The 27998-nt window shown below is 47.7% G+C and overlaps 1 protein-coding gene across 4 annotated transcripts in view; it reads left to right on the top strand.

The window, feature by feature from the left end:
• ZNF592 (zinc finger protein 592) overlaps positions 1–24884 on the top strand; it is a 40579-nt gene extending 15695 nt beyond the window's left edge. For all 4 annotated transcript variants that reach the window (XM_033100122.1, XM_033100123.1, XM_033100125.1 and 1 more), the window contains 8 exons: positions 5750–7997; positions 14294–14472; positions 19885–20061; positions 20291–20450; positions 20561–20848; positions 21069–21181; positions 21820–21955; positions 23492–24884. In XM_033100122.1, the coding sequence (XP_032956013.1) occupies positions 5769–7997; positions 14294–14472; positions 19885–20061; positions 20291–20450; positions 20561–20848; positions 21069–21181; positions 21820–21955; positions 23492–24010 (3801 nt within the window). In that variant the 5' untranslated portion in view covers positions 5750–5768 and the 3' untranslated portion in view covers positions 24011–24884. The remainder of the gene's footprint in view (positions 1–5749; positions 7998–14293; positions 14473–19884; positions 20062–20290; positions 20451–20560; positions 20849–21068; positions 21182–21819; positions 21956–23491) is intronic.
• Positions 24885–27998: the final 3114 nt, after the last annotated feature.

Raw genomic sequence — 27998 nt, 5'->3', positions numbered from 1 at the left:
AGGAGGGCAGAGGACAGCCGTGCTTAGGGAAGCAGCACATCTGTGTCCAGGGGGGACCTGGAGCAGAAGCTAGAGGGGAAGGGGAGTTCTCAGGAAGATTTATGTTGCCACTGGGGGTAGGGTATCAGGGATTCCTCTCTAGTCAGGAGGAGTGGCTCGGGCCCTTGCACAGAGGCGTGAGCAAAGTCTGAGAGAACCACCAGGGAATGAGGAGGACCCTGGGAAGTGGATGGAGACATGGGCAGAGACCCGATGGAAGTGGATCCTCCGAGCCCAGTGAAAAGCTTGAGCTTGGTCCTGAAGGTGACGGGGGTTTTGAACAGGGACATCTCTGTGATCAGATCCATGTTTTACAGCCACCGTTCTGGCAAATGTGTGCGGGAGGGGCTAAGGCCAAACAGGGAAGACAATGAAGAGTGTTGTTGTTCCGCCCGCATTCACGGGCACCTGCTTTCTCATAGACTCCTGACAATCTCTTTGGGCTGGTTTTGCTCATGATTAGAATACGAGGTGCCTCCTGAAGCGAAACTTTGGCTACTGACTGACTTAGATTATCTGTGACTTGGGGTCACTTAGATCTATGAGCAGGCTCCAGATGTGCTTTCAGGAGGCCGTGATATGTATAAGGTGAAGTGTCTGCGTGTCCACTTTAGGAGTTAATTTTACGTAGAAATCCAATAGTTCTAGATTAATTTGACCAACTGTTGCAGCCTAGCCTGTTGAAGGACTCAGAGATCCTTTCAAATTAGTTTAATTTTACATAGTAAACCAAGACCTGCTGTCGTATTAAACCTCCCTATGCTGTCACACAGTTAATTGGTGACAGCATGGGGGAAAGCCAGTTCTTGTGGTTCCCAATTTCTTATTCTTTTAACTCTTTCATTCCCAGCCAGGGGCTTCATCCTGGGTCCAGGAATGTAGGACTCTTCTTTCTGTTTCCTTTGATCCAGCTAAAGTTTTTCCCTTCTGTACCACCTAGGGAAACGAAGTCTGTTTCTGATCAGCGTTCCAGCCAGAGTCCAGGCCGAAGCTCCTGCCAGACACACGGGAGCAGGGCTCACTCTCACGCTTGCTTGTTTATTCCCTTTGTCCTTGCCAGCTTCCATCCCTGGTACAGAAGAAGCTCCCCTACCTGGCAGCCAGCTCAAGCATTTCCTTCTGCTCCCAGCTTCTGCTACAAAACCTCAATCAATCAATCTCTCTCTCTCTCTCTCTCTCTACACACACACACACACACACACACACACACACACACACACGTACATACACTTGAGTTATTCTTTGCTCTAATGCCCCTGCAATGCTAGAAAGCTGAGGGTAACTTTCATTTACCCATTTTTAAACCCTTAACCATGAGCACAGAGTATATCAATACGTAAGCCATGTTCAGCCATGTGGGGGAGCAGGGTAAAGAGTTCACCCACAGGTTGTAAAACATACACACATCCTTCCTTCTAGTCCTGAGCCAACAAACAATGGCAAATTCAAGGAAATTTGCTTTTGTTGTCTTCCAGCCCAGTGTTCCTTAAATCACTGAGATTTCACTCTGTGCAGCTTTCACTGTCATTGTAGAAATCTGTGACACGTTGTTTGCTTCCTTGTCTCAAACACAATATGCTGGCTAGAGATCAGATTTTTCTTAATGCATTTGGAGTACCTCCACCCCCTTGATGTCCTGTCACTGCACTTTTATTAACCTGCTGTTACTGAACTTAATATTGTTCAGAAAAACAGATGACCACGTTCAATGTTACTTTGAAATTCAAAGGCTTCAAAGCTGAGGGAAAGAAAGCTCAGAACTAAGAACAACTCCTTGTTCTTAGTTCCTCAGAGCCTTTTATTTATTTTTTTGTTTCTAAATTTGAATGAGTGTGGACATTCTACATGTATATATTTTACTTGTAACAACTTCAGTATCTATTCTGACTGATGGATAAAGTTATCTTTTACTTGTCTACATCTTTTGTTTCAAACTTCAGAATGCTGCCCTCTCCTCTCTGGTATTTTGAGGTTTGGTGAACAAAACCATACTTCAGTTACACTCCCCTTTCCTCTGACTCTTCATCTCTGCAGAATGAAACAGGGTTCTAATCTTTAGGCTCTCATAAGAAAGCTCTTTGTCTACTGCATAACTCAGTCATTTCTCAGGAGCTTTTCCAGCACTGCTGTGTCTTTCTTAGGATGTGGGGACCCCAAACTGGGAAGCACATTCAGTCATGGACACGGAGTGGTTTTGGACAAGGGCAGGGTCACAGGTTTTATGTTGTTTCCGGTGTCCTTAGTGTTTTCTGGGTCTTTTGTGATGAGATATGCAACGTGGTGTCTTCAGGGAACAATCTAAGTTGACTAGAAAATAATTTTGTCATAAATAATCCTGTAATGGTATACTTGTCATGTGCATATCTCTTTCCTTAGGATAAATTTCTGGAAGTGGAATTATTGGGCCTTATGTATTCATTGCTAAATTGCTCTTTTTGTGTCTGGTTTTATGAAACATTTTTTACTTAAAAATGAGGCGTCTCTGAGGATGTCATCCATGAATAAACCTAAGTTAAGGCATGGGACATGATTGACATAAAATTAGTGTTGGAGGGTGCTTTGCAGCTGTTTTACAAGAAATAGTACTGTTTTAAACTACGGTAGTTCTCTATTGAGATTGAAGCCTGAGAGGTGAAAACCCCTCTGGGTCAGGAGAGCATCTGAAACAGAATTTTGTGCTAAATTGCTTTTTAGATAGGTTATATCAATTTATACTATCTTAAAAATGCTTACTTTACCACATCTCTGCCAGCACTAAGGATTATTAGTTTTTGAAAACCTTGGTCAATTTGGTAAGCCAGAATGGTTTCTCATTATTTTAATTTACATTTCTCTGATTTTATTGGTAGACTTTCTTTACAGTTTCTCCCTCTGCTTTTATAACAGAGTACATTTTGATTAGTTTCTAATTTTCTACTTATAATCAGTGTGTGATACTTTAGAGCAAGACTTAAAGAAATATAAACACCCAGGTACACCATGAGTCCCTTAGTCACTGTTATTGATTGCTGGTGTTTTGTTTGTCTGTTTGTTTGTTTTTTCCTTACTAGGGCTAAATAGAAAATAGGACTGGATCTTTGGCTTTCAAAAGAGTCAGCTTTCCTATTTAAAATCCAACGGTTATAAAGGTTTTTCCTGCTGCTGCTGAGGAGTTGCCACACCATTTTTCTAGCAAGAAATACCTTACCTCACCCCTAACCCTTTGGAGCCAATGCCCGAGATTTCTCTGTGTGGAGAACATTATTTTCTTCTGATGTAGTATCTCTGCTTCAAGTTAGACAGTGGTATGCTCCCTGCTAGGCCCCACACACGCCACCAACTTCCACTGCTCCTCCCCCACATGCTTCCCCGGCTCCTTAAGAAGCCCAATCTATTCTGCCTCCCTCCCCGCATCTTTTCTTTTTGTTGTTGTTTCTTTGGTATTGGGACACTACATGCTCTCACTGATATCCAGTGTATTCCCCTTGGTTATGGCTCCAACACTTCCTATCATTTGTTCAGAAACTTTATATCTCGTGTCAGTGAGATAGTCGGCCAGTCCATGTTTAGTACGATAGATAATTGGCATTTCACTGTATTATAATCCTCCATAATTAGGTATCTTCCCAATGGGGGTGGGTATTTTTCATTTTCTGTGAGAACTCTTAAGTAGGCAGATGTGTTTTGTTAGGAGGGGCCTGGGAGGGGGGCAAGAAACACAACCTGCTAACGTGTTGATCCCTTGGGGGTGGTAATAGATACACCTCTACCACGCCACCTGCTCCCCTGTGGTTCTAAGTGTATTTTTTCTTTATTTTCCCTTTTAAAAATTATCAAAACAGTCTATCAGCACAAAAACTTGTGGAAAAAATAACCCACCAGTTATCCCACCACCCTGCAGACTTATTTTTCTCTTTTATTCTTGGCTCAAATTCATATTTAGTTTTACACTGTTATAATCAGTCTGATATGACAGCATTTTATATTAGTTTTTTTTAACTTAACACTATTAGTACTTTCCCACGTTGCTATGTAGACTATAGAATTGGGATTTTTTAAAAAATTCAATTTATAGGGGTAACATTGAGTAATAACATTACACGAATTTCAGGTGTAAAACTTTATGACATCTGTGTACTCCATTGTGTGTTCACCACCCAAAGTCTAGTCTCCTTCTGTCACCATATATTTGACCCCCTTTACCTACTTCGTCCTCTCCCACCCCCCCAGCCCCTCTGGTACCCACCATTCTGCTGTCTGTAGCTATGAGTTTGTTCATTTGTTGCTTTTTGTTTTATATCCCACATATGAGCGAAATCATACGATTCTTGGCCTTTTCTGACTTACTTCAATTAGGGTGGTATTCTTAAGATCTATCCATGTTGTTGAAATGATAATCTTTCATCTTTTTTATAGCTGAGTAGTATTCCATTGTATATCCATCTTCTTTATCCAATCACCCGTCGGAGGACACTTAGCATAATTAGGATTTTTAATGACTGCATAGTAGTCTATCAGTCAACCATTCCCTGTTCTTGGACAGTTAGATTGTGTGTGTGTGTGTGTGTGTGTGTGTGTGTGTGTGTGTTGTGTTGTTTTAATGATGCTGTATACCTTTGCATATAGCTTTTGGGAACTTTTGTTCTTAGGATATATGTCTGGCAGTGGGGTTCCTGGACCCAAGGATTTGTCACTTATCTGGTTCTCTGCAGGAACTGTATTGCTTTCTAAAAGAGTTGTGTCATCCAGGAAGGTTTTCAGTATAAATATGGTATAAGGAATACATAAGCAGGTAAGACTCTGGGGTGCTGAAACACATGTGGGATTTATAGGCTGAACAAGGAAAGTGGTCGGTCTTTCTTCCTCTTTCTGGCAAGTTCGAGCCCGCCAGCTTCATGTTTCACTAAGAGAGTGTAGTAGTCATTTCCTAAAGGAAGGACCTTGGGTTTCCTGTGCTGTAGTAGTTCTGCAGCTCTGCTTCTCCAGATCAGGAAGGAAACAAGTGGATTTTCTTTTCTTTGTGTATTAAGTTAAAATGAAAGTTAGGGCTTCTCTAAAACTGTTCCCTGGCCAATTTGTAACTATGTGCTTTGAGAGTAACCCTGCCATTCACCAACCGATAACAGTTTTAGGGTGAAAATTAAGTAATCAAGTAGATGCTGACTAGAGAGAAAAACACCTAGAGGATAATATGCTTTTAAAGTGTATTTATGAGACAGCTTAAATCCTGGCAATAGCAAATCATTTGTGAATTTGATTGAATTTCATGCAGCAAAAAAACCAAAGTTATACAAACTTGATGAATACTAGCGAGTAAATTAGTAGAATTTATAGCTGACTCAGATATATGAATCAGAAGTTTTCTAAAGAAAGGAGGTGCTGAGCCATGCACTTTTCTTAAGGGGCAGAGTGATTGATTTTTTGCTAGTGCCTATGACCATGGAGCGATGATTTCACTGACAAGTGGAGGGTACCTCTTTTTGGCTTCTGCAACCAGCCCGGAATTCCCAGGTATCGAGGTTTAGGGCCTGCCAGGCAGGCTTCTCACTACATATAAGCTTTTCTTTCCACCCCTCCCCCTATGTCCCCAGCATTTTGGAAACCTATTGGGGTAAAACACAGGCCCGTGACTTCCCATAGCACGGGGGTTTATGCATGAGTGTGCTGGCTGTGTGTGTGCATTAGTGTGTGATGACAATGGTGTTGATTCCGTTCTCTGTTTGTCCTGTAGCCCTTGCCAGCGTCTCACCATGGGGGACATGAAAACTCCAGATTTTGATGACCTTCTGGCTGCCTTCGACATCCCAGACCCCACCAGCCTCGATGCCAAGGAGGCCATCCAGACCCCCAGTGAGGAGAGTGAGAGTCCCCTCAAACCTCCTGGCATGTGTATGGATGACAGTGTGCCCTTGTCTCACGCGGGGGCAGCTGCAGATGTGCCGGCCGTGAGTGTCATTGTCAAGAACACCAGCCGCCAGGAGTCGTTGGAGGCGGAGAAAGACCACATCACTCCCAGCCTCCTCCACAATGGCTTCCGGGGCTCGGACCTGCCTCCAGATGCCCACAGCCTGGGCCACAACTGTGGGAAGTTTGATTCCACTTTCATGAACGGAGACAGTGCCAGGAGTTTCCCGGGCAAGCTGGAGCCTTCCAAGTCAGAGCCGCTTCCGACCTTTAACCAGTTCAGTCCGATCTCCAGCCCGGAACCCGAGGATGCCATCAAAGATAACGGGTGTGGGCTGAAGCCCAAGCACTCGGAGAGCTATTTCCCACCCCCTCCGGGGTGTGGGCCTGTCGGGGGCCCAGTCCTGGAGGCTCTGACTAGGTTTCCAGTCCCAGAGCTGAATATGTTTGACCACTTCTGTAAGAACGAGCCCAAGCCGGAACCCCTGCCCCTGGGGAGTCAGCAGGAACATGAGCGAGGGGGGCAGAAGGCGGTGGATCCTCACAAAGAGCTGGACACCAGTCGCTTCTTTGGGGAAGCTTTGGAGTTCAACAGCCACCCTGGCAAGGGGCTCACAGCGGAGCTCGGTGCCTGCTCGTCTGTCCCCCCGAGGCAGCGTCTTAAGCCAGCTCATTCCAAGCTGTCCTCTTGTGTTGCAGCCTTGGTGGCCCTACAGGCCAAAAGAGTCGCCAGTGTCACTAAGGAGGATCAGCCTGGCCACACAAAGGACCCCTTGGGGTCCACTAAAGAGGGCTCCAAAGGCAGCCCCAAAATGCCCAAGTCACCAAAGAGTCCCCGGAGCCCTCTGGAGGCCAGTAGAAAAAGTAGCAAGCCATCGGACAGCCCTCGGAGCGTCTGCAGTGACAGCAGCAGCAAAGGCTCCCCTTCTGTGGCTGCCAGCTCCCCTCCAGCAATTCCCAAAGTCAGAATCAAAACCATTAAGACATCCTCGGGGGAAATCAAACGGACTGTCACCAGGATCCTGCCAGACCCGGATGATCCCAATAAGTCCCCCGTTGGGTCACCTCTAGGGAGCGCCATAGCCGAGGCGCCGAGCGAGGCGCCAGAGGAAGAGGTCACTGCCCTACCTGCAGTGGAGCACTTTCCCGAGGGGAGCACAAATTCAGGGAGCCCCCAGGGTGACAGGAAAGGGGTGGAGAGCCTGACGAAGGCCAGTGAATCTTCGTCTCCCAGCTGCAGCTCTGGGTCCCGGGTCCCCAAGGGGGCTGCCCCGGGGTCACAGGTGAGCAAGAAGCAACAGCAGAGCACCACCCTGCAGGCGGCCAGCCCGGCCCCTGCCAACCTCCTTCCCAAAGCCGTGCACCTGGCCAACCTGAACCTGGTGCCCCACAGCGTGGCGGCGTCTGTGACGGCCAAGTCCTCCGCGCAGAGGCGGAGCCAGCCACAGCTCACGCAGATGTCGGTGCCGCTGGTTCACCAGGTGAAGAAGGCCCCGCCCCTGGTGGTGGAGGTCTTCAACAAGGTCCTCCACAGCTCCAACCCCGTGCCCCTGTACGCGCCAAACCTCAGCCCGCCTGCCGACAGCAGGATCCACGTGCCGGCCAGTGGCTACTGCTGCCTGGAGTGCGGGGACGCGTTCGCCTTAGAGAAGAGCCTGAGCCAGCACTACGGCCGGCGCAGCGTCCACATCGAGGTGCTGTGCACCCTCTGCGCACACACGCTGGTCTTCTTCAACAAGTGCAGCCTGCTGCGGCACGCGCGCGAGCACAAGAGCAAGGGGCTGGTCATGCAGTGCTCGCAGCTGCTCGTCAAGCCCATCTCCGCGGACCAGATGTTCGCCCCCGCGGCCCCCGCGAACCCCGTCCCCCCCGCAGCGCCGGGCCCCCCTCCCTCTCCGAAGCACGGCCCCACCTCTGCCAGTGGCAGCTCCACCATTCCCGCGTTGCCGCTCTACCCAGACCCGGTGAGGCTCATCCGGCACGGAATCAAGTGTCTGGAATGTCATAAGCAGATACGTGACCACACTGTCATGGCTGCACATTTCCAGCGGACGTCGGAGGAAACCGAGGGGCTGGTAAGTGGCCCTTCCTGTGGTGGCTGTCAGGCCTTGGTTCACACGGGCTCCCCGTTGGGCAGGGACGAAAAAGCTCGTGGATGAGGGCAGCGGTGACATCTTATGAATCTTAGAAGACGATGTCTAGCCTGCAGGTTAGGGACCCACTTGAGTCTGTAGTGTTTACTGGGTATATTGGTATTTACTGGGAAAAGCGGCCTTCCAACAACTGAGGGGAGACCCGGACGATTTGGTGAGGGTCTTTATGGAGTTCCCATTCTAGTAGGCTGTGCAGGCCCAGGGTCAGGCCTGGGCTGGGTCTCTCCTGGATGGTGGTGCCCTGGTCTCTGGCAGGTGTCAGGGCAGTCTTCCAGGGTCCCCAAAGGGCTCGGGGCGGAGGTAGGTGCGACACTGCCCCGCCTCAGCCTGTACTTCTAAGAATCTGCATTTACTACATTCTGCTCACAGAGGACACATCTCTTTGTGCAGAATCCTTTGGGGAAACTGCAATAGGGCCAGTGTCAGGGCTGATGTGGAAGGAAGGAGAACAGACTGATATGTGGGCCTCTTCCTGTCATCCCTGTTCGCAATACTCTAGAAGAGCAGCTGTGCTGATCTGCTTGTTCCCATTCTTGGTTATGCTTGATGAGATCTGGCTTTCTTTAAAAAAAGGCATCTGTGCTGAAAATACCCTTTGGCACTCTCTGTGTCGGTGACTGTCTGTTAGCAAGGTCTTGTGAAGAAGTAGGCCTCCAGGAGGCTCTTCTCTTCCTCCTTCAGGTGCCAGGAGTCTTTTCATGGCCTGGCCCAGCCTGCCTTCCACCCAGCCTCCGTCAGCCAGGGCTACAGAGGCCTGGGACGAAAGCAGAACAGCGCTTTTTACTGCAGCAGGGGCCTGCACACCTGCTGGTGGCCGGTGAGCTTTGCACATGTGCTCCGAGTGCCCACTATGTGCACAGAGTGCCCACTGTGTGCACAGAGGCTCTGGGCTGAGTACAGGGCTGCCAGTAGATGGGCACTGCATAGTTCCTTTTGGAGCTCACGATGGCACAGCCAGGGCAGGGCTCCCCACCCAGGCAGCTGCAGTGTGTGCAGACTGAGAGCCGGGCTGAAACAGGCTTATCAACATTGTGGCAGAGTGCCTCGGGGACTAAATCACCGTGACGCCACACGTGACATTTGCGTTGGCTCTGCAAGGGATGAGGGTGGATGGAGAGGGGGAGAGGCAGTGTGTGCAGGTAGAAAGTGCCACTTGCTGTTTGAGGAACAGGGAATTGTCGGGAGTGAGGCCAGCCTTGGGAGTGTTAGGGTAGAGACGGGAGGTGGAATTTGGGGGACGCTGTGGCTCCTGCAGCCCCAAAAGTTGCCGTAGGGTTGCTGTTGCCTGTCATGTCCACCTTCTCTGTTTCTGTTTGTGGTTTCCTTCTGATGAGTCAGGTGGAGTATGGCCACCACTTTTCCTCAGGTCTTCTTGCTGTGCCCGCATGGGTGACTTGGTCCTGATTGGCTTCCTGAGTCATGGATCAGGACCATTGCCAGTGGAGGTCTGAGGCCTGGGCCTATGGTTTTTTCCTCACACTCTTCCTCGCCTGCTTTCTAAAATCTGAGCAGGGTCTGAGTTGAGGTTCCCTTCTCATCCTATATCTTCTCTGTGTCACTCTCCTCGAGTGGGAGCTGGACAAGGTGGCCCCCCAGGCAGGAAGGTTGGGAATACCCAGGAGGGCTGTCAGGCTTCTCCGCCTCGTTCTAATCCCTCAAAATCTCTTGCTGATAAAAGTGTCCTCTGAGTCTCAGAGGAAGTTTAAGATGTGAGCTCTGGGATCAAAACCTAGCCTGGATGGCTATTGGACTTGGATTTCCCGAAACGGTTCCCTGGCTTCAGGCCACGTCCAGGACAGGGGTGGCCGGGTTGGGTGGGGCTGCACTGTAGGGTAGGGACTGCCGGACAGCACGTTCGGGCGTCTGTCATCTCCCTGGGAGTCTGCCTTCCTCTGCAGTGGCTGGAGGGGTCCTGCCTCTTGCTTTCCAAGCCATCCTATGGCAGATCCTCTGTGCAGATGACAGCACAGACTTTCTTCTTGTTCTTAAACTTTTATTTGACTATAATGTCATTATCACACTGAACAAAATTAATAACAATTCCTTAATATTTTCTAGTACAAGTCCATATTCCAGTTTTCCCATTCATGTCAAAAATCGTCTTTTTTACAGTTGGGCTTGTTTTGAATCAGGATCCAAACCTGGACCACACTTTACGTTTGTTTGTTAAGTCTTTTAAACGTCTCATCTAGAGCAGTACCTCATCCCACTACACCCCATAGGCATCCTTCCCTCGCCCCCCCCCCTTTTTTTTTGTCACTGATTTGGTGAAGAAACTGGGTCCTGAGGATTTTCCAGCATGCTTCTGGGTTTGATGGATTACTTCCTCATGTAATTAACTTGATTTTCTATATCCCATCTTTTATCTGTGGACTCGAAGTTAGTGATAAACACTTGATTAGATGCAGGCTCAGTGTTGAGGAGCGGGGAGGACTGTGTTCCTCATATTTCATGACTTCAGGGAGGTGCAAAGTGCTTGATTGTCTCAGTTTAGCGATGCTGAACTTAGCAGGGTTTCTGGTTGGTGGTGTTCTGGTCCCTTCCTTGTAAAGTTGCCTATCTTTACCCAACGATTCTACTATCTGTTCATAATCACTGCTCGAGTCAGCAGAAAGGTGTTTTCCTAATTGTTTTATTTCTTTTTGTTTATTAGCTGGGATCCTGTATAAATTATCTTTCCCTCTTCCATGAGGGCTGTTTGGTTACCCTGAAATATAGTTTATGTTGGAAAATGGGATAGAGTCATAATTTGTTTTCCTTAGTTAACGGTTTTCATAGTAGTAGTGAGTTGATGCCCTAACAATCTCAAATAGTGTTTTAAGAGTCCCTCTTCTATTATTTTTTAAAATCGCGGTAAAATACACATAAAGTGGACCATCTTAATCATTTTTTTAGTGTACAGTTCAGTAGCGTTAAGCACATTTACACTCTTTTGCAATCAATTTCCAGAACTCTTCGTCTTGCAAAACTGAAACTCTGGACCCATTAGACAGCAGCTCCCCATTCCCCTCCCTCTGGCCCCTGGCAACCACCATTCTGCTTCCTGTTTCTATGAATTTGATGACTCTAATTTCACGTGGCATGATGACCTCAAGGTTCATACATGTTGTAACATGTGTTAGAATTTCCTTCCTTTTTAAGGCTGAATAATATTCCATTGTATGTACAGAACACATTTTATTTATCTCTTCATCCATTGATGGATGTGGGTTGCTTCCACCTTTTGGGTTTTGTGAATAATGCTGCTATGAACACGGGTGTACACACATCTTTTTAAGACCCTGATTTCAATTCTTTTGAGTATATACCACCCCAAAATACAATTGCTGGATCATGTGGTAGTTCTATATTTAATTTTTTGAGGAATCACCGTACTGTTTCCTCAGTGACTGCACTATTTCACATTCCCACCAACAGTGAACAAAGGTTCCAGTTTCACCACATCCTCACCAACATTTGCTATTTCGTTTTTTTGTTTTTTGTTTGTTTTTTGATAGTAGCCAGGTGTCAGGTGACCCCCTCCCACCCCCCATTATTTTTCATTGTAGCGCTATGATGAACTCACTGATTTTTATATATTCAAAATGTTTATGTATCCAGTCACTCTTTTGGATGCTCAGGTTATCCCCTCTTTGATCAACAGGAGCCCCTTCAAGCTGACTCCTGTGTGCGTTTGACGTGAACCCATGAAGCCTGAGAAGCTTCCTTACTTTCAGCCTAAACAAGATGTCCTGGGCACATTTCTTGTGCTAAAGCTCGAATAAGCCATTTTTCCAGGTTTCTTTTAGCGATGAATGGTATTTAGAGGCCACATTCTGGGCACAGGAGATGCACATTACTATGGCTTTGTTTCCAGGCCTCTCTAGTGGCCAGAGCGAAGAAATATACATTTTTAAAAAGAGGAAAGAAAGATCATGAGTTTATATTGGTATTCAAATGTAAGATCATAGAGTTTTTATGTATGGATTTTATACAGAAAATCTTGGTTCCTAAGATTTTCCTACTACACACACACACACACACACACACACACACACAGACACACACACCAATTTCAAAGTATCGAAACGAATATTATTTGTAACAGTAGGACAGCTGCATAAAGTTGAAGGTGTATTTGCATTTCTTCCTAGAATGTATCACATTAAGGATGTATAGGTCAAAATGCTGTGTTTGAAAGGTCACGGGGAGTAATTCTTTTCTCTACATGGTTGATATATAGTTACTTCATATATAGTTAGGTTACTTGTTTCTGTTTTCAATTTTTAGGGAATACTTTTGTTTATTTAGTTTAATTTCAGAGTATTTTTAAGTTGTATAAAACATTTGATTCCAAAGTTAAAGTGACATATAACAAGGAACATTCAGAGAAGTCTTGCTTCCACCCCTGTCCTTTTAGCCCTGTTCCCTCCTTCCCCATAGGCGATTTTTGTTCACTTTTTGTTTATTGCTCCATTGCTCCTTTTTTTGCAAATATAAGCAAATATTTGTGTATGTGTGTGTGTGTATGTGATATTCTCTTATTTACACAAAAGGGCATGCTCATTTACTATTCTGTACCTAAAGTAATATTTTTAAAAAAAAAACACTTAGGGCTGGCCCGGTGGCTCAGGTGGTTGGAGTGCCGTGCTCCTAACGCCCAGGTTGCCATGAACAACGGCTCTTGCTGGAGCTGGGCTGCCGTGAGCTGGTCGGCGTGAGCTGCCGTGTGCTGCCACCAATGACTGACTTCCTCAGCGCAAGGCTCAGAACACCAGCATGGGCCAGGGAGCTGTGTCCTACACAACTAGACTGAGAAACAGCGGCTTGAACCGGAGAGGGGGGGAAGGCGGAAGAAGGGGGGAAAAACAACAACAACAACAGAAAAACAAACACTTTATTATGGAATGTCCCAAACATGCATAAAAGTGGAAAGAATGGTATAATGAACCCTTCTTTAACAATTACCAATTCATGGCCCATCTTGTTCCATGTATTTTCTTACCCCTCCCCTCCAATGGATTATTTTTAAGTAAATCCCAACATCATCTTATCTGTAAGTATTTCAGTATGCATCTCTAAAAGGTAGGGGTTTCCCCCCAGATATAGACATGATATCATCACATCTCGAAATTAATTTCTCATTATCAAATCTTAATACTGGTTTCAAGTATCAAATATCCCAATATTGTCATTAAGTTAGGGTTCAATGTCTGTGATTGTCATTCGTTTTTACATTTGGCTTGCTTGAATCAGGATCCAAATAAGTGCTATACATACATTGCAATTGTTGAAAATTTCTTTTAAATCTCTTTAAATCTGTAAGTTCCCCTTCCCTCCCTGTCTTTTTCCTTGCAATCTATTTGTCCTGTAGAGGCCCCACATTCTGGATTTTGCTGATTAAGGCAGAGATCCTTTCTCGTTCTGCCTCACAACTTGTCCCTCTGCACAACTCCTCTGACCCCCCTTAGTGACAGTGCAGTTGCATCCTCTTTACTAAGCAGAGCTTCTCCAGATGCGGGCACCATCTCAGCCCATTGCTCCCCCCTCTGGCTGGCTGGGCTCTGCCCATTAGCGCTTGAGTGAGTCTGGCTGTAGGACTTGTCTTCCCTTGGTTCTGTCCTGGGGCTGGGAGCAAAGGAGCTGCCACCTATTCTGGCCCTTTCTGTGGGTGTATGTGGTCAGCTGTGGCTTAGGGTACCCCCACCCACCCAGAGTGGGCAGACAGGGCTGAGGGAATGGAAACTGGTGAGACCTCTCAGTCCGCCTAGGGGACTTCTGCAGCCAGTCAAGGTCGGCTCAGGTCCCCTTTGGAAGTCAGTGAACCATCTGACTGGAGGTGTTGAGTAGAAACCACCTCTGCCAATCCAGGGAGAGGCCCTGGTAGGTCTGGCAGTGAAGTAAGGTCTTGTGATTCAAGCAGTGCCTTAGGCCTCTGGAAGGGAAAAGCTGGTCCTCCACTAAGTGAGAGGGAAGAAACACACCGTCCTAGAGCAGGACTACTCTTCGGGAAAACAGGGTCAGATCTGTCTCTGATGAATAAGGGGAGAGCTAATTGCTTGGGTGTCAGTATTAACACTTTTAATGAGGTGTGGGGTGTCCAAGTAACCCAAGCGTTGGGAGAGAGAGGTTGGGGGAGGGCTTATTCAGACCTGTGTCCAGGCAGCGTCTGGCACCTGTTTGGAGATCCACAGGCCCGTGGCACCTGCATGAACTGCTTTCTTGGTGTTCTTTCCTAGACTTGCCCGGTGTGCCAGATGCTGCTGCCCAACCAGTGCAGTTTCTGTGCCCACCAGCGGATCCACACACACAAGTCCCCTTACTGCTGTCCAGAGTGTGGGGCCCTCTGTCGCTCTGCCTACTTCCAGACCCACGTAAAGGAGAACTGCCTGCACTATGCCCGCAAGGTGGGCTACAGGTAGGTAGCCTGGCTCGCTGTCCTGTCCTGGGCTTGCCCAGCGGCTGGTCCTTCTCCTGGGCCAGAACTTGTTTCAGACAGAGCTTTGGTCCTCAGAGCCCTGGCCCCCAGCCTAACAAGGCAAGCATGTTGATTGGTGTGTGGACAGTTTTATTTTCTAGAGAACAAGAAGAGCAAGGGGGAAAAGAATACAGAGTTAACAAATTAAACAATGGAAAAAACAGCTTTGAAGGGGAAGGTTTGGGAGAGATGAGAATATATATAACATTCACTTTGTCAGCTTGGTTTTTAAAAAGTTAGAAGTTTAATTTGCTCACAATGTGTTTTGGCATGTTAAAGTACTATTTCAATAATGAATGTACTAATGGCAGCACTTTGAAATGTTCTCAATTTTTGTTGACAAAAGGATCTGCAAGACACCAAACTCAAAGGACGCTAGTTTGTTCCTGTTGATTACTTTTTGTCAGTTTGTGAGGAGCAAGCAAACCCGAGAACGGAAAAAATGATCAGCCTCACAGTAAAACCAAGAAAACTCTATTTTAGACTGAATCTCCTCCATTGTGTCAAACATATATAAACACTCATTTTCAGGAAAAAGATCAAAATGGGAGTGGGAGACTCCCTCCAAAACACATTGATGTGTAACTTTCACATCGCTACATCTTCTCATGTTTTACTTTATCATTTTCACTTGTGAAACTTATTATTTTTTTTTTTGCCCAAACTTAATAAGCTTTTTCTCTCTTTGGTATTTAAAAACGTGTATCAATTTAGTTCATATCATACACTTTTTTGAGGACTATTGTGTTTAGCACTGTGCCAGACACTCGAGATTCAAAGATAATTAAGGCATAGCCCCTGCCCTCGAGGGGGCTTCAGTCAGGCAGGTTACATGTCCACACTCATTGTAACCCTGAATGGTAAGTCTCATAGTGGAGGGATGGTCCGGAAAACTTCACACGGGAGATACTAGGTCTTCAGGCAGAAGAAAGGGGGCGAGACTCTCTGGCAAGCCTATGGGCAGGGATACCAGCACACACCAAAGGGGTTACAGGAAGATTAGCATTGCTATAGAGGTGGGTCGAGATGAATGGGGGGGAATGGGCAGAAATGAGACCAGCAGTTGGTAGAGGCCAGGCTTTGCAAGACCTCTTGTTCCTTGGAAGACATTTGGTTTTTGGGTTTTTGTCCAGTGGAGAGTGAGGCGCTGCAGAAAGATTTGCAGCGTGGCAGTGATCCAGCTAGATCTGTTTCTGGGAAGCTGACACATATATTAGGGAAGGAGGAGACTAGAGACTGGCTGAGAGGTAAGTGTGACAGTCCAGATGAGATGCTGAAGGCCTCAGCTCGGGCATGGCAGTGGGGATGGAGAGAAAGTAGATTAGACAGAGATTCGGGAAGTAGAAGCATTAGGGCTTGATGATAGCTCGTAGATGGGTGAGAATGAAGAGGGTTAGTGATGACTCCTAGGTTTCAATTTTGGTATAAACATTTGCAAATGTATACTAATTCCTTTGCACGTTATGGGGAAAGGAGAATCTAAAGTGCATGAAAAACAAAATAATGAGGGAGAATCAAAAGTCCATGAGAAACAAAATAACCAGAGATGGGTTGTACAAAGCCCTTGCTACCATGTTGCTGAAGAGCAGTGGTTGGCAGTATCCCAGGCTACATTTTTAAACCAAACACCTGACGTGTGTTTTCATAGTATCCTGTAATGTTTGAAAATACCTTTCTAACTTTGACTTAAGTGTATCCTGCTTGTTCCAAAATCCAATCCAATCCAATCAAAATGCAATCATCACTTAGATTGTTATCTTGGAATCTTGAACCCAAGAAATTTCCAATAGCACCAATGGACTAATAGTATTTTTGGCCTTCTAACTATTTAATTTTACTTTCTTTAAGAGTAAAAAGAAACAGTATCTCAAAAGCAGTTCAGTGTATGGAATGTCAGTTAGGAATGTGTTGTGATTCAGCTATAGATGGATTACTGAAGATAATTTACATTAAAATCTTCAGTGATCTGGGCTTGAAGTCCAAAGACACACTAACACAGTATTCATTACAGTTAAGATCTTCACCTATTAATATATTTTTTGGTAACAGCTTTATTCAGATATAATTCTTATACCATATAATTCACCCATTTAGAGTGTACAATCCAATGGTTTTTAGTAAGTTTAGGGTTCTGATTTTGGTGTACAATCACCAAAATCAATTTTAGAACATTTTCATTACCATAAAACAAACCCTATATTCACAATCCTCTCATCCACCCAGTAATTTATTCTCTAATTTATTTTCAACCACTAATCTATTCTCTGTCTCATAGATTTTCTCTTTTGGACATTTCATGTAAATGGAATCATACAATATGTGCTCTTATAATATTTCCAAGATTCATCAATGTTGTAATCAACATTTCATTCTTTTTTACTGGCTGAATGATAGATACTCCATTGTGGTTGTATACCACATATTGTTTATGCTTTTCATCAGTTGATAGACATCTTTTGGCTCTTATGAACAATGCTGCTAGTGAACAATCATGTACAAGGTATTGTGTGGACACACCACATTTCCCCAAAAATAAAGCCTGGCCAGACCATCAGCTCTAATGTGTCGTTTGGAGCAAAAATTAACATAAGACCTGGTCTTATTTTACTATAATATAGGACTGGGTTTTATGTAATATAATAGTATAATATAATATAATATAATATAATATAATATAATACAATACAGTACTGGGTCTTATATTAATTTTGGCTCCAAAAGACGCATTAGAGCTGATGTTCCAGCTAGGCCTGCTTTTTCGGGGAAACACAATATGTTTTCAGTTCTTGTGGATATATACCTAGAGTAGAATAACTGGGTCATATGGTAACTGTTTAACTTTTTGAGGAACTGCCAGACTGTTTTCCAGAAGGGTTGTACCATGTTTACTATCCTACTGGCAGTGTATAAGGGTTCTGATTTCTTTATGTCGTCACCAACATGTTATGTCAGATTTTTGATTATAGCCATCCTTGTGGGTGTAAATGTTATCTCATTATAGTTTTGATTTGTCTTTCCCTGATGGCTTATGGTGTTGAGCATCTTTTCACGTGTTTTTTGGATACTTGTATATCTATCTATCTTCTTTGGAGAAATGGCTATTTAGATCCTTTGCCTATTTTTAAATTGGGTTATTTGTTGTAAGAGTTCTTTATGTATTCTGGATACAAGTCTCTTGTCAGTTACATGATTTGCAAATATTTTCTCCTGTATTAATATTTTTAAATAAATTTTTGAAAGGTACCTATGTTCAATTTATTGAGCTCTACTACAGTTTTACAATATTGTTTTATATTAGTTTTGCTTTTTCTTGAAGACAATGTAAAAGTCCTGTGCATTTTATATATATGTATTTTATGTAAAATGTATATATACACTTTATATATGCACATATTTTTAGAATTGATAAATTATTCTGCTCTTTGTTGATAATTGGGACAGTGGCCAATGATGTCATAAGGGAGTAAGTTTAGACTATTTTTAATAATGTTATTTTCTTATTTGATTATTAGCAAAATTAATTTTACTGCTCTTTATCTTTTCTGAAACCATGTATTTCACAGTATATGATTTTATAATTGTCTGCTTCCTCTTTTTCTCTTAAGAAATTGGTAAAGAGTTGTGTCCTGGGGTTGGATTTCTCTCTGCGCACTCTTCATCAGCTTGTCAACCCTGCTCAGTTCAGTCCTGCCCTGAGGCTGCTCAGCCTGTGTTCTTCCACCTTCACGTTCTTACTTTCAGTGGTTTCTTTGAAGTGTGTGCACTGGGTGACTAGGATGGATTTTCAGTCGCATTTTCGAAGCATATATTTATTAATATATTGTTCCTTTAGGAGCACAAATAAGGCCACTTAAGAGATTCTTGCCACATATCGGTTGTACTTGGCCACTTGGGATGAATTTGGAAATGTGTGCATTTTTTTCTCATCATACCTTGCACTTCTGTGTGCTAGAAGTTGGTCACTATTTTGTTTAGCTGGAGAGAAAAGAAAATATAATTAAGTCAGTAGTGTGTACAGAAACTCTAAAGCATTGGAGTTCATTGTAAGGAGCTTTCTGATTCTGTGGGCTGATCCTTATTGCTAGTAAGTTTTTGAAGGCAATTCTGTACCCCCACTCCCCCCACCTCCACCAAACTCACACACACACACACACACACACAAGGAAGAAAAACAAAAGACTGGTCAGGATTCTGTGGTGATTTCTGTGGATTGCGAAAGTGGACTAATAAAGTGAATTGAAGGGAAATATTTAGGAGTCAAAGAATTCTTAAGTGGGGGTGTGTCTTTTCTTTCGGTAAAAGTGACAGCCTCTCTTCTAGAGCCTAACAGAGGTCAAGTTATGGGGGCAGAAAAGGAAGGTCAAGGGGGTTTTCTTCTGTAGAGGAGACCTGTGTGTGTTTATGGCCAGAAGGAAGACAACACAGGAGAGGGTCTAGGAACCCCGGTGGACGCAGGCTCGCATGGAGGACAGTCACATATTGAAGAAAGGAAAGGCAGTATTTATAGAGAGAGATTTTGCAGTTGAAAGAAGAGTCCAATGTGGCCTCAATTTCAGAAAAAATGGTTTCAGGCAGTTCATACATTATAAAAATGACATAGCCACCAAACAAAACTCAGAAAATTCAAATTGGTAGGGAGAAAGAGAAATAAACATTATCCGTGGTCGCACCAAAGAGCCCGCACAACACAGATGGGCTGTGGGGTCCAGAATGGCAGCAGCCACACACGTGGCCGTTGAGCACTTGAAATGTGGCCAGGGTGACTGGCCAGTTTGTTTGATGAACTTAAATTTCACTTGCCGCACGGACAGGACAGTGTAGAAAGTTTCCGCCATCACAGCGCTATTCTCCAGCACGTCTTCCTGGGCTCCGGGCTCTTGGTTTTCATGTCGTTGTTGTGGGGAGCGTAGTATTTCCCAACTTTTCCTCGGTGGCCATCCCTGCTAATGAAGTACCAGCCTGGGGGAGGGCACGGGCTTTCTGCAGCCCCTTCTGAAATTCCTCTTGGATTCTTGCAGTTGTATCCCCCTTGAGTGGTCACTGTTCGTGTCATTTTTGGACCACTCCCCGCCCTCTCCACCCCCACCACCTTTTCTTAGCTGGGCTCCACTGTTCGGTTTGCAGAAGAATTTCCTCTGGCCAGTGAGGGGAAGGGAGCGTTTCTTTCCCCTTCTCTACCAGGCATGGCCTTGGGCTTAGGGGGCCCTGGGTGACCACTCGTGCCAGACGGCAGCAGGCAGGCTCTCAGGATGTGTGAGTGCTGAAAGGAGGGTCCCCAAGATGGCTCTGTTCCTGCTCTCCATCCCTCACCTCTGGGTCTGACACTCTCCCCCGCCAACCTCTGTCATCCAGGTGCATCCATTGCGGGGTCGTCCACCTGACCTTGGCCTTGCTGAAAAGCCACATCCAGGAGCGACACTGCCAGGTTTTCCACAAATGTGCTTTCTGCCCCATGGCCTTCAAGACTGCCAGCAGCACGGCGGACCACAGCGCCACCCAGCACCCCACGCAGCCGCAGAGACCCTCTCAGTGAGTGCAGCTCCGGGCCAGCAGGCCTATGGGGCAGAGCCGAGTGGCCTGGGTGCTCGTGGGGGGCGGCTGTTGGGACGCGCTGGGGGCCAGGGACTGTCCACACTGGCCCAGAGTGGTGCTTTCCCAAACCTGACCCTGGTTCCGAGAGAGTGCAGACGGGGGTGCAGGGCGCGCGGTGCTGCCCGCAGAACCTTCGCCACCTCACGCCCTGGGGCTTGTCTCCCAGGCTCATGTATAAGTGCTCCTGTGAGATGGTCTTCAACAAGAAGAGGCACATCCAGCAGCATTTTTACCAGAATGCCAGCACGGCGCAGGTGGGCGTCTTCAAGTGCCCTGAGTGCCCGCTCTTGTTCCTGCAGAAGCCGGAGCTGATGCAGCACGTCAAGGTGGGATGCCCTGGGGCAGGAGGCTGGGAGGGGGCACCTGCCTCAGGCCGGGGTCTGACTCTGTGCCTCTTTCCCCTTGCCCAGTCAGTAATCGCTCTCCCCATCCCCAGAGCACCCACGGTGTTCCCCGAAACGTAGACGAGCTGTCAAGCCTCCAGTCTTCAGTGGACACGTCCTCCAGCCGCCCTGGCTCTCGAGTTCCCGCTGAGCCCCCAGCCACTAGTGTGGCTGCTCGGGGCAGCTCCCTGCCCTCTGGCCGCTGGGGCAGGTCTGAGGCCCATCGCAGGGCTGAGGCCAAGCCCCGACTGAGGAGCACTGGTTGGACCTGCCAGGAGTGCCAGGAGTGGGTTCCTGATCGGGAGAGCTACGTGTCCCACATGAAAAAGAGCCACGGTCGGGTAAGTGCAGCCCCAGGGCCACAGTGCCACCCAGACTCTGCACTTCTCTCCCCCGATATGCCTGACCCCTTACTTAGGGTTTGGGTGATTTGGGCAGCGTGGGTACCACAGATTTTGAGGTCTTTGGGGCATTCTCCTTTCTGCCCCATCATCTGAGAGGAAAGACACGCCCAGAACTCTCTCACGGTCCTGATGCTTTGCTTTCTGTGACCGCCTGTAGACACTGAAGCGGTACCCGTGCCGGCAGTGTGACCAGTCCTTCCACACCCCCAGCAGCCTGCGCAAACACATCCGCAACAACCACGACACTGTCAAGAAAGTCTACACCTGTGGGTGAGTGAGTCTGCGGAGGTGGGAGCCAGTGGGCCTGAAATCCATAACGACTGCCCATGGTACCTCGGGGCTTTTCTCTGCTGTGAGATCAGGGATCAGAGGCCAGAGACAGGCGAATTTCTAAATGGAGAGGTGCTGTGGCAAGGTCAGAAATTGGGGCAGGTCAGAAACCAGCTTCCAGAACCTGGGGGCTCCTGAGCCCTCCCCCTTCTCACCTCCCTGCCCCTGGGCGGTCCTGAGGTTTAAGCACATTGCTGGGACGTGACCATGTGCCGCGTTGGGCCAAGAGGCGTCAGCACCATCTGTGCTTTAGGTCATACCCAGGCCTCTGTCCTACTGACCACCAGCCCAGCACTTGGGCCTCTGGGCAGTGAGATCGGGGAATGGAGAGTGAGGTCATGGCCGAGGGCCAGTACAAATATTCTGACTTGCTATTGTCTGCCACCTTGGCTGGCTTGCTGGCTCAACATCTCCGGGGAATACCCAGCACTCCCTAGCCAGCCTGAGGACCACCCAGTTCGCGGCCTGTCTGCTCCAGACTCTCCACTGGAGCCTCTGCCTGCCAGCCGGGCCTGCTTGGCTCCACTGGGCTCTGTAGCCTGTCGTCTCACACGATTTCTTTGGCTGTCCTTTTGCAGGTATTGCACAGAGGACAGTCCCAGCTTTCCTCGGCCTTCCCTCCTGGAGAGTCACATCAGCCTTATGCATGGTATCAGAAACCCTGATTTGAGCCAGACATCCAAAGTCAGACCTCCAGGTGGACATTCCTCTCAGGTGAGTGTGGGGCCCCTACCCACTGGGGCAGCTTGCTCGGGGAGGCCTGGAGCTGGAGCCGCACTAGGCAGGCCACAGGGGATCCATTTGTCACTGTGGCCATGCTGTGACCAGCAGCGACAACTTCCCTCAGTGTGGGTCACTCACTGTGTGACCCACCTGGGACTGCACACCAGTAAAGCACAGGGACAAAAACCCACGAGGTAGGCCGTCATCCTCTTGTGTCTGTTGTTTCCTCATCACTGTGAGCCTTCCTTAGGGGTGTGTCGCGCTCCATGACATGGGAGAGTGTCACACACACCGGCCTGCTTCTGCCTCAGCGCAGTCCTAGAACTGTCAGGTGACGGCGCAGGGCCGTGCTTGGCTGCACCCCCACCCCACGCATTATGAGAGGAGCCAGGCTCCAACTCTTGCTCTCCTGGACACTTGTCCTATGACCTCATCCTTGTTCCATGCCCATTCCCGTGGCTGGGGAACTTCGGGAGCAGCCTGGTTTTCCTCCTCACTGTAGGCTCTTCACGCCCCATGGTCAGGAGCTGCTCTTCAGAGGGGCCCGGCATGTCAGGGAAACTCAGAGGCTCCTGGAGTTCCAGGACATTCTTTCTTGGTTGTTCAGAGAAGGATGCTGGTCAGCAAAGGCCCTTCCACACATAGCAGGGAGGTGTCAATTGTCCTTTTGGCAACATCTATCTATGGTGAAAATGCACACACTCTGGGCAGCCGGGTAGCTCAGTCGTTAGAGCGGGGTGCTCTTAACAACAATGTTGTCAGTTTGATCCCCACGTGGGCCACCGTGAGCTACGCCCTTTATAACTAGATGGAAACAACTACTTGACTTAGAGCTGATGGGACCTGGAAAAACACACTTAAATAAATAAAAAGTTAAAGAGAAAAAAATACACATACTCCCCTCTCCTCCAAACGCACACACCCTTTAATCCAGCAAGTCTGCTTCTCAGATTTATCTGTGACATATCTTTGGCCTTGGGCACCAGGAATTGTGTTCAAGGACGTTCACAGCAGCGCTGTGTGCATGACAGAGATGGAACTCGACTAAGTGTTCGTCATTGTGGACTGTCCACCCCCACAGTGGGTTCATGGGCCGCTGTTAGGAGAATGGAGCCTCTGTATAAGCTCTCCTGGAGACAAGAGCTAGTACGTTGTGAACTGAAAAGCTCAGGGCGAAGACGTGTGCACGTAATGCTGTCATTTTGTAAAAGATGGCACTTTTAGGTTTGTGCGCAGGGTCTCCTGTGGAGGAGCCACAGAACTGGATGATACGATGTCCTCTGGAGAAGGGCAGGAGGGCTGTAATCTCTGTGCCCTTCCTGTATCTCTGGAATGCTGTGCCACAAGCATACGTTACATTAATGAAAGCAAACAGCTCCCCCCCCCCAAACAAATCAAAGCTAAATCGGCATTCAGGGCGGGGTGACCCTGGAACCTGCAAGGCCATGGGCTGCACACATCGTGTCTGGGGGCTCCTGTCTCGGGCTCGGCTCGGCCAGAACTCACCTCACGCTGTGTCTCCTGCAGGTGAACCATCTGAAGAGACGGGTCAGTGGGGCGGCGGATGCTCCGGGCACCAGCAACAGTGCCACCGTGTCCGCCACCAAGAGGCACAAGTCCCTGTTCCAGTGTGCGAAGTGCAGCTTTGCCACAGACTCGGGGCTGGACTTCCAGAGGCACATACCTCAGCACCAGGCGGACAGCTCCACAGCCCAGTGTCTGCTCTGCGGCCTGTGCTACACATCTGCCAGCTCCCTCAGCCGCCACCTCTTCATCGTCCACAAGGTGAGGGACCAGGACGAGGAGGAGCCCGCGGCGCCGGCGCCGGCGGAGGCCGCGGAGCCAGAGGAGGGCTCCGGGGAGGAGGTGCCCATGGAGACCAGGGAGAACGGACTGGACGAGTGTGCCGGCGAGCCTTTGTCAGCTGACCCAGAGGCCAGGAGGTCACCGGGCCCGGCCCCTGAGGAGGACGGTGCCCAAGAGGCTCACAGTCAACCCCAGGCCTCTCAGGACCAGGACAGCTGCGCACTGTCCCCTCAGGTGTGACCACAGGCTGGGCCGTGTGTGCAGTCTGGTGGTGCCGTGGCGTCCTCCGCCTGCCACGTGGACACTGGGCAATAAACAGCTCTGCCTGGTGTGTGTGGCAGGCTGTGCCCTGGAGCAGTGTCTGCCTGAGCTGCAGGTGCGGGGTGTGCCCCAGCCCCAGGAGATGTGGGGTCGCCCAGGACCCTCACAGATCTGAATTCACTTCTGTTATTTATGGCTTTGTGCTGCTTCTCGGTACCCCAACTCTTGTCTGTGTCCTTCCCACCCCCGGCTGTTTCAGTGGCCCGACCCCAATGCTGTCCACTCCGCTTGGAACCCCTCAGCGGCTGTGCTCTTCCGGGAGGCTGCCCACCTGCTGCCCTCAGCTGGGGAACTCCCCCCAGCTCCTGGGCCAGCGGATGGCAGCTCTCTTCCCTGCCATCAGAGCCTGAGGAGGGGACACGGGGGTGACACAGTCCCTCCTAGAGCGCTCTGCCCGGCCTGGCCTGGCAAGGGCCTTAGTCACCTCACCCTTCCTCCCTGTCTTCTCTGAGTCTTTCCCCCCAGAATGTTCCTGGAGAATTGATTGTCACACTGGCTCCTCCTGTCTGTGTGGGGGAGAAACTCCTGCAGCACAGCTCTGTTTGGAAGCCGGGAGAGCAGGCAGGCAGGCAGGCGCCGAGAGGCAGACCCGCAGCAGTGTGTGTCCCTGTCTTGCGGCTGGCCTGCCTCCCTGATAAGTGGGGTTTGGGGCACACAGACATTGGGATATCTGTTTTCTTCCTCCTGTGCCATTAGAGAGGCTGCTGCTCCAGACAGGCCAGCCCCTCCGCCTCTTGGCTACACTCGTGTTGCTCAGACTATATTTCAAATAAAAAATTCTTCTTACCATGCAGGTGGGCTCTTGTATTCCTCTTCAAGTGAGCCTGACCCCACCTTGCTCCACCCGAAGGGTCTTTCCCCCACGTCCCACAGTGTTCCCAGTGTCCATGGAGGGTCCTCTCTAGATTCTGGAGCTGTGGTTAGGAAACCAGGAGCTTGCTACTTCTTGGTTCGCTAGAGACCTTCCGAAGAGGTCAGGGGAGGGTCTTAATGCTGGTCCAGAGTCACCTCCAAGGTCTCCTCTGGGCTGGCGACATCAGCTTTAGAACCTATTGACATTTTCTGGGCACCTCCATCTCCTGCAAATGAATTTTCAACCTAACAGCACCCTTTACTGGTGGGAGTGGGTTAGGGGATAGAAGGGGGAATTCTGTAATTTTCTTGCAGTGCTCAAGAGGTCTTGGTATTGCCACTGTTACAGGCAACTCGAGTGTGTCAGAGTTAGGATTAGATACCTTGTTTCCCCGAAAATAAGACCTAGCCAGACCATTAGCTCTAATGCATTTTTTTGAAGCAAAAATCAATATAAGACCCCAGTATATTATATTATATTATATTATATTATATTATATTATATTATATTATATTATATTATGTTATATTATATTATAAATCCCAGTCTTACAATTATATAAGACCGGGTCTTATATTAAAATAAGACCCGGTCTTATATTAATTTTTGCTCCAAAAGACACATTAGAGCTGATGGTCTGGCTAGGTCTTGTTTTCGGGGAAACACGGTATTCTAGGCCGGGCTGTCTTTTCACTGATGGCAGTTACGTAGGGCCTGACCCCACAAAGAGCAGGCAGTGTGTGTGGGGTGTCCTCTGACCTCTGACCCAAGCGGCTGCTGCAGCCCTGCCTGGATGGGATGTGGGGCCAGGCCTGGCAGGATCTAGTGCAGTAAAGGGCATTTACAAGTTTATAAAGGCAGGCACTGCTTATCAATGATAAATTCTTGTCAGATAAATAGATCTGACCTTTCCACAATTGAAAACAAAAAACATTTCCTTCTCTTACCAAACGCCACATTTTTAGTGGGAACGCTAACGGCGGTGGGAAAGGTTAGTGCCTGCCTCAGTTTCGGAAAGACTCTGCTGTTTAATGATTTCTATGCTATGTCCCTGCTTCCCAAGGAGGCAGTAAGGGCAAGCTGGGCCTGATTCTGGCTGCCTGCAAAGCCAGAGCTACTCCAACTTGGCTGTCATCCCTTTCCTAATTCCCACTCTGCACCCCGGGGTCCAGTCATAGAAATTATAGAGAGGGCTGGTAGGAGGGTTTGAAATGGAAGCCCAGAAACAGTAGTAGCTGGAGAAGGAGCGAGGAGGTGGTGAAATCGCAGGTTTGACCACCTTCCCTGACCTCAGATCCATTTCTCCTTCCTGAGAGTGGCGTGGAGTGGAAAGAATGCCGAGCCTTTCACCGGGAAACCTGGGTCATAGCCTGGGTTCTGCCCGTACCAGCTCCTAACAAGGCCACTCCCCTTCAAAAGAGAGTTAGTCATTCCCACCCGACCGCTGCTCGGGCTTTTGTGAAATGATGAGTATGGAAGCACTTTCTAGTTTATGAAACACTATGTAAAAGTGAGGGATTCTGGACATGACTTCAGGGCACGGAGGGTGGAATGCACCTCCCGTGCCATTCATACTTGGATGCTGACTGTCCGTTATGACTGGTCCGGGACACCTCCATTATTCAGTTATTGTGATGACAGGAGAATTTTAAGCCCTGCTCGTGTGCCCAGCATCTTGCTAAACACTTTCTAGTGACTCTCATTTAGTCTTCACAACAATCTCACCATTATCCTCCGTTGGAGAGGGAAGAAAACCGAGGCTCAAAGAGGTTAAATAGCTTGCTGGGCCCCCTGTAAGCAATGGGGCCGCGTGAAGCCCATCCGGTTCTAAAGTCCACAATATGGACCATTGTGCTGCCTTAGGGACCTGGCTGCTTGGGCCAGCCGCCAGTTTGTCAGCGGTTTGCAGCCATCCAGACATCCACTTTCCTACCTCCCCTTCGGATGGGGTACCAGGTTCTCTCTGGAGTCAGTCTGTGCCTTGTCACCTCAAGGAGGGCCCCTGCACATCACATTTGCTTGTAACGAAAGCACACGCAGTGTCTCTTTGCCCTTTAATTTTCACTGGGCTTTAACTTGCCACTTGAAGACCATCACTTTTGGGGGCCATCCCAGAAAAGGTTGCCCAGCCCTCACAGGGAACGTGGTTCCCTCAGGGTCCAGTATCTTTTGATCTTTTCTTTTTTAAGGTGTTTTTTAATGGTTGAGCTATCATCTGTTATCAGAAACTGCTTGCTGTAACAAGCACTTATCTGCACATTAGCTGGAGTGCTCTCCTGATCAAGTTAAACAGATAAAATCCCCACCCTCGTAGAAACTACAATTTAATACACGCTGAGGCTTGACAAATGACTAGTATTTATTTTCCAACTGCTTTATCTCTGTAAAATGATATGCCGAGTTACTATAAGCTAATTGAGTGCGTAGAAAGAACTGTTCCCTTAAGTGTTCCCTGTTATGTAAACAGTCTGGGTTTTGAAAACACTTGTGGCTCAGCAAGTTCAACACCCTTTGCCTTCTCCAAGACTGAGGATTTCCCACCCCACTGCCTGCTTGTTCACCACTGCATAGTCAGCACTGAGCACACCTTATTTTACTTGTTTTTAACATTTTTTGGTTTTTTTAAAAGTTAATACATATCCATGGTAAGACAGCCAAACAATACAAAAGAGGACACAGTGAAAAGTAAGCTTCCCATAGAGGTGAGCCTTCAGTTCCCTGCCCGCTCTCCAGAGTTAATCGCTGTTATCTATACCTTGTGTATCCTTTCTGAGCAATTCTATGCATTTACAAGTTTATAAATATGTATATTTATATATCTATTTTTAATACAAATGGTAGCATTCTGTACACAGTGTTCTGAAGCTTGCTTTTTTCACTTACATAATGGAGATTGTTCCAAATTCATCCAGTGGGTCGGCCTAATTCTTTAAAAGCTCCTAGCACAGTTCCTTGCATTCAGTTCAGAGTGTTTGAGTGAGTGAATGAATGCATGAATGGAAGAATCTGATTCAACTGGTAGCTACAAAGTTCTCTCATGGCCTGATCTGAGCA

Source organism: Rhinolophus ferrumequinum, chromosome 28 (assembly GCF_004115265.2).
Source record: "Rhinolophus ferrumequinum isolate MPI-CBG mRhiFer1 chromosome 28, mRhiFer1_v1.p, whole genome shotgun sequence".
NCBI lineage: Eukaryota > Metazoa > Chordata > Mammalia > Chiroptera > Rhinolophidae > Rhinolophus > Rhinolophus ferrumequinum.
Note: the sequence above shows the minus strand (reverse complement) of the source record. Positions and strands in the feature narration are given on the sequence as shown.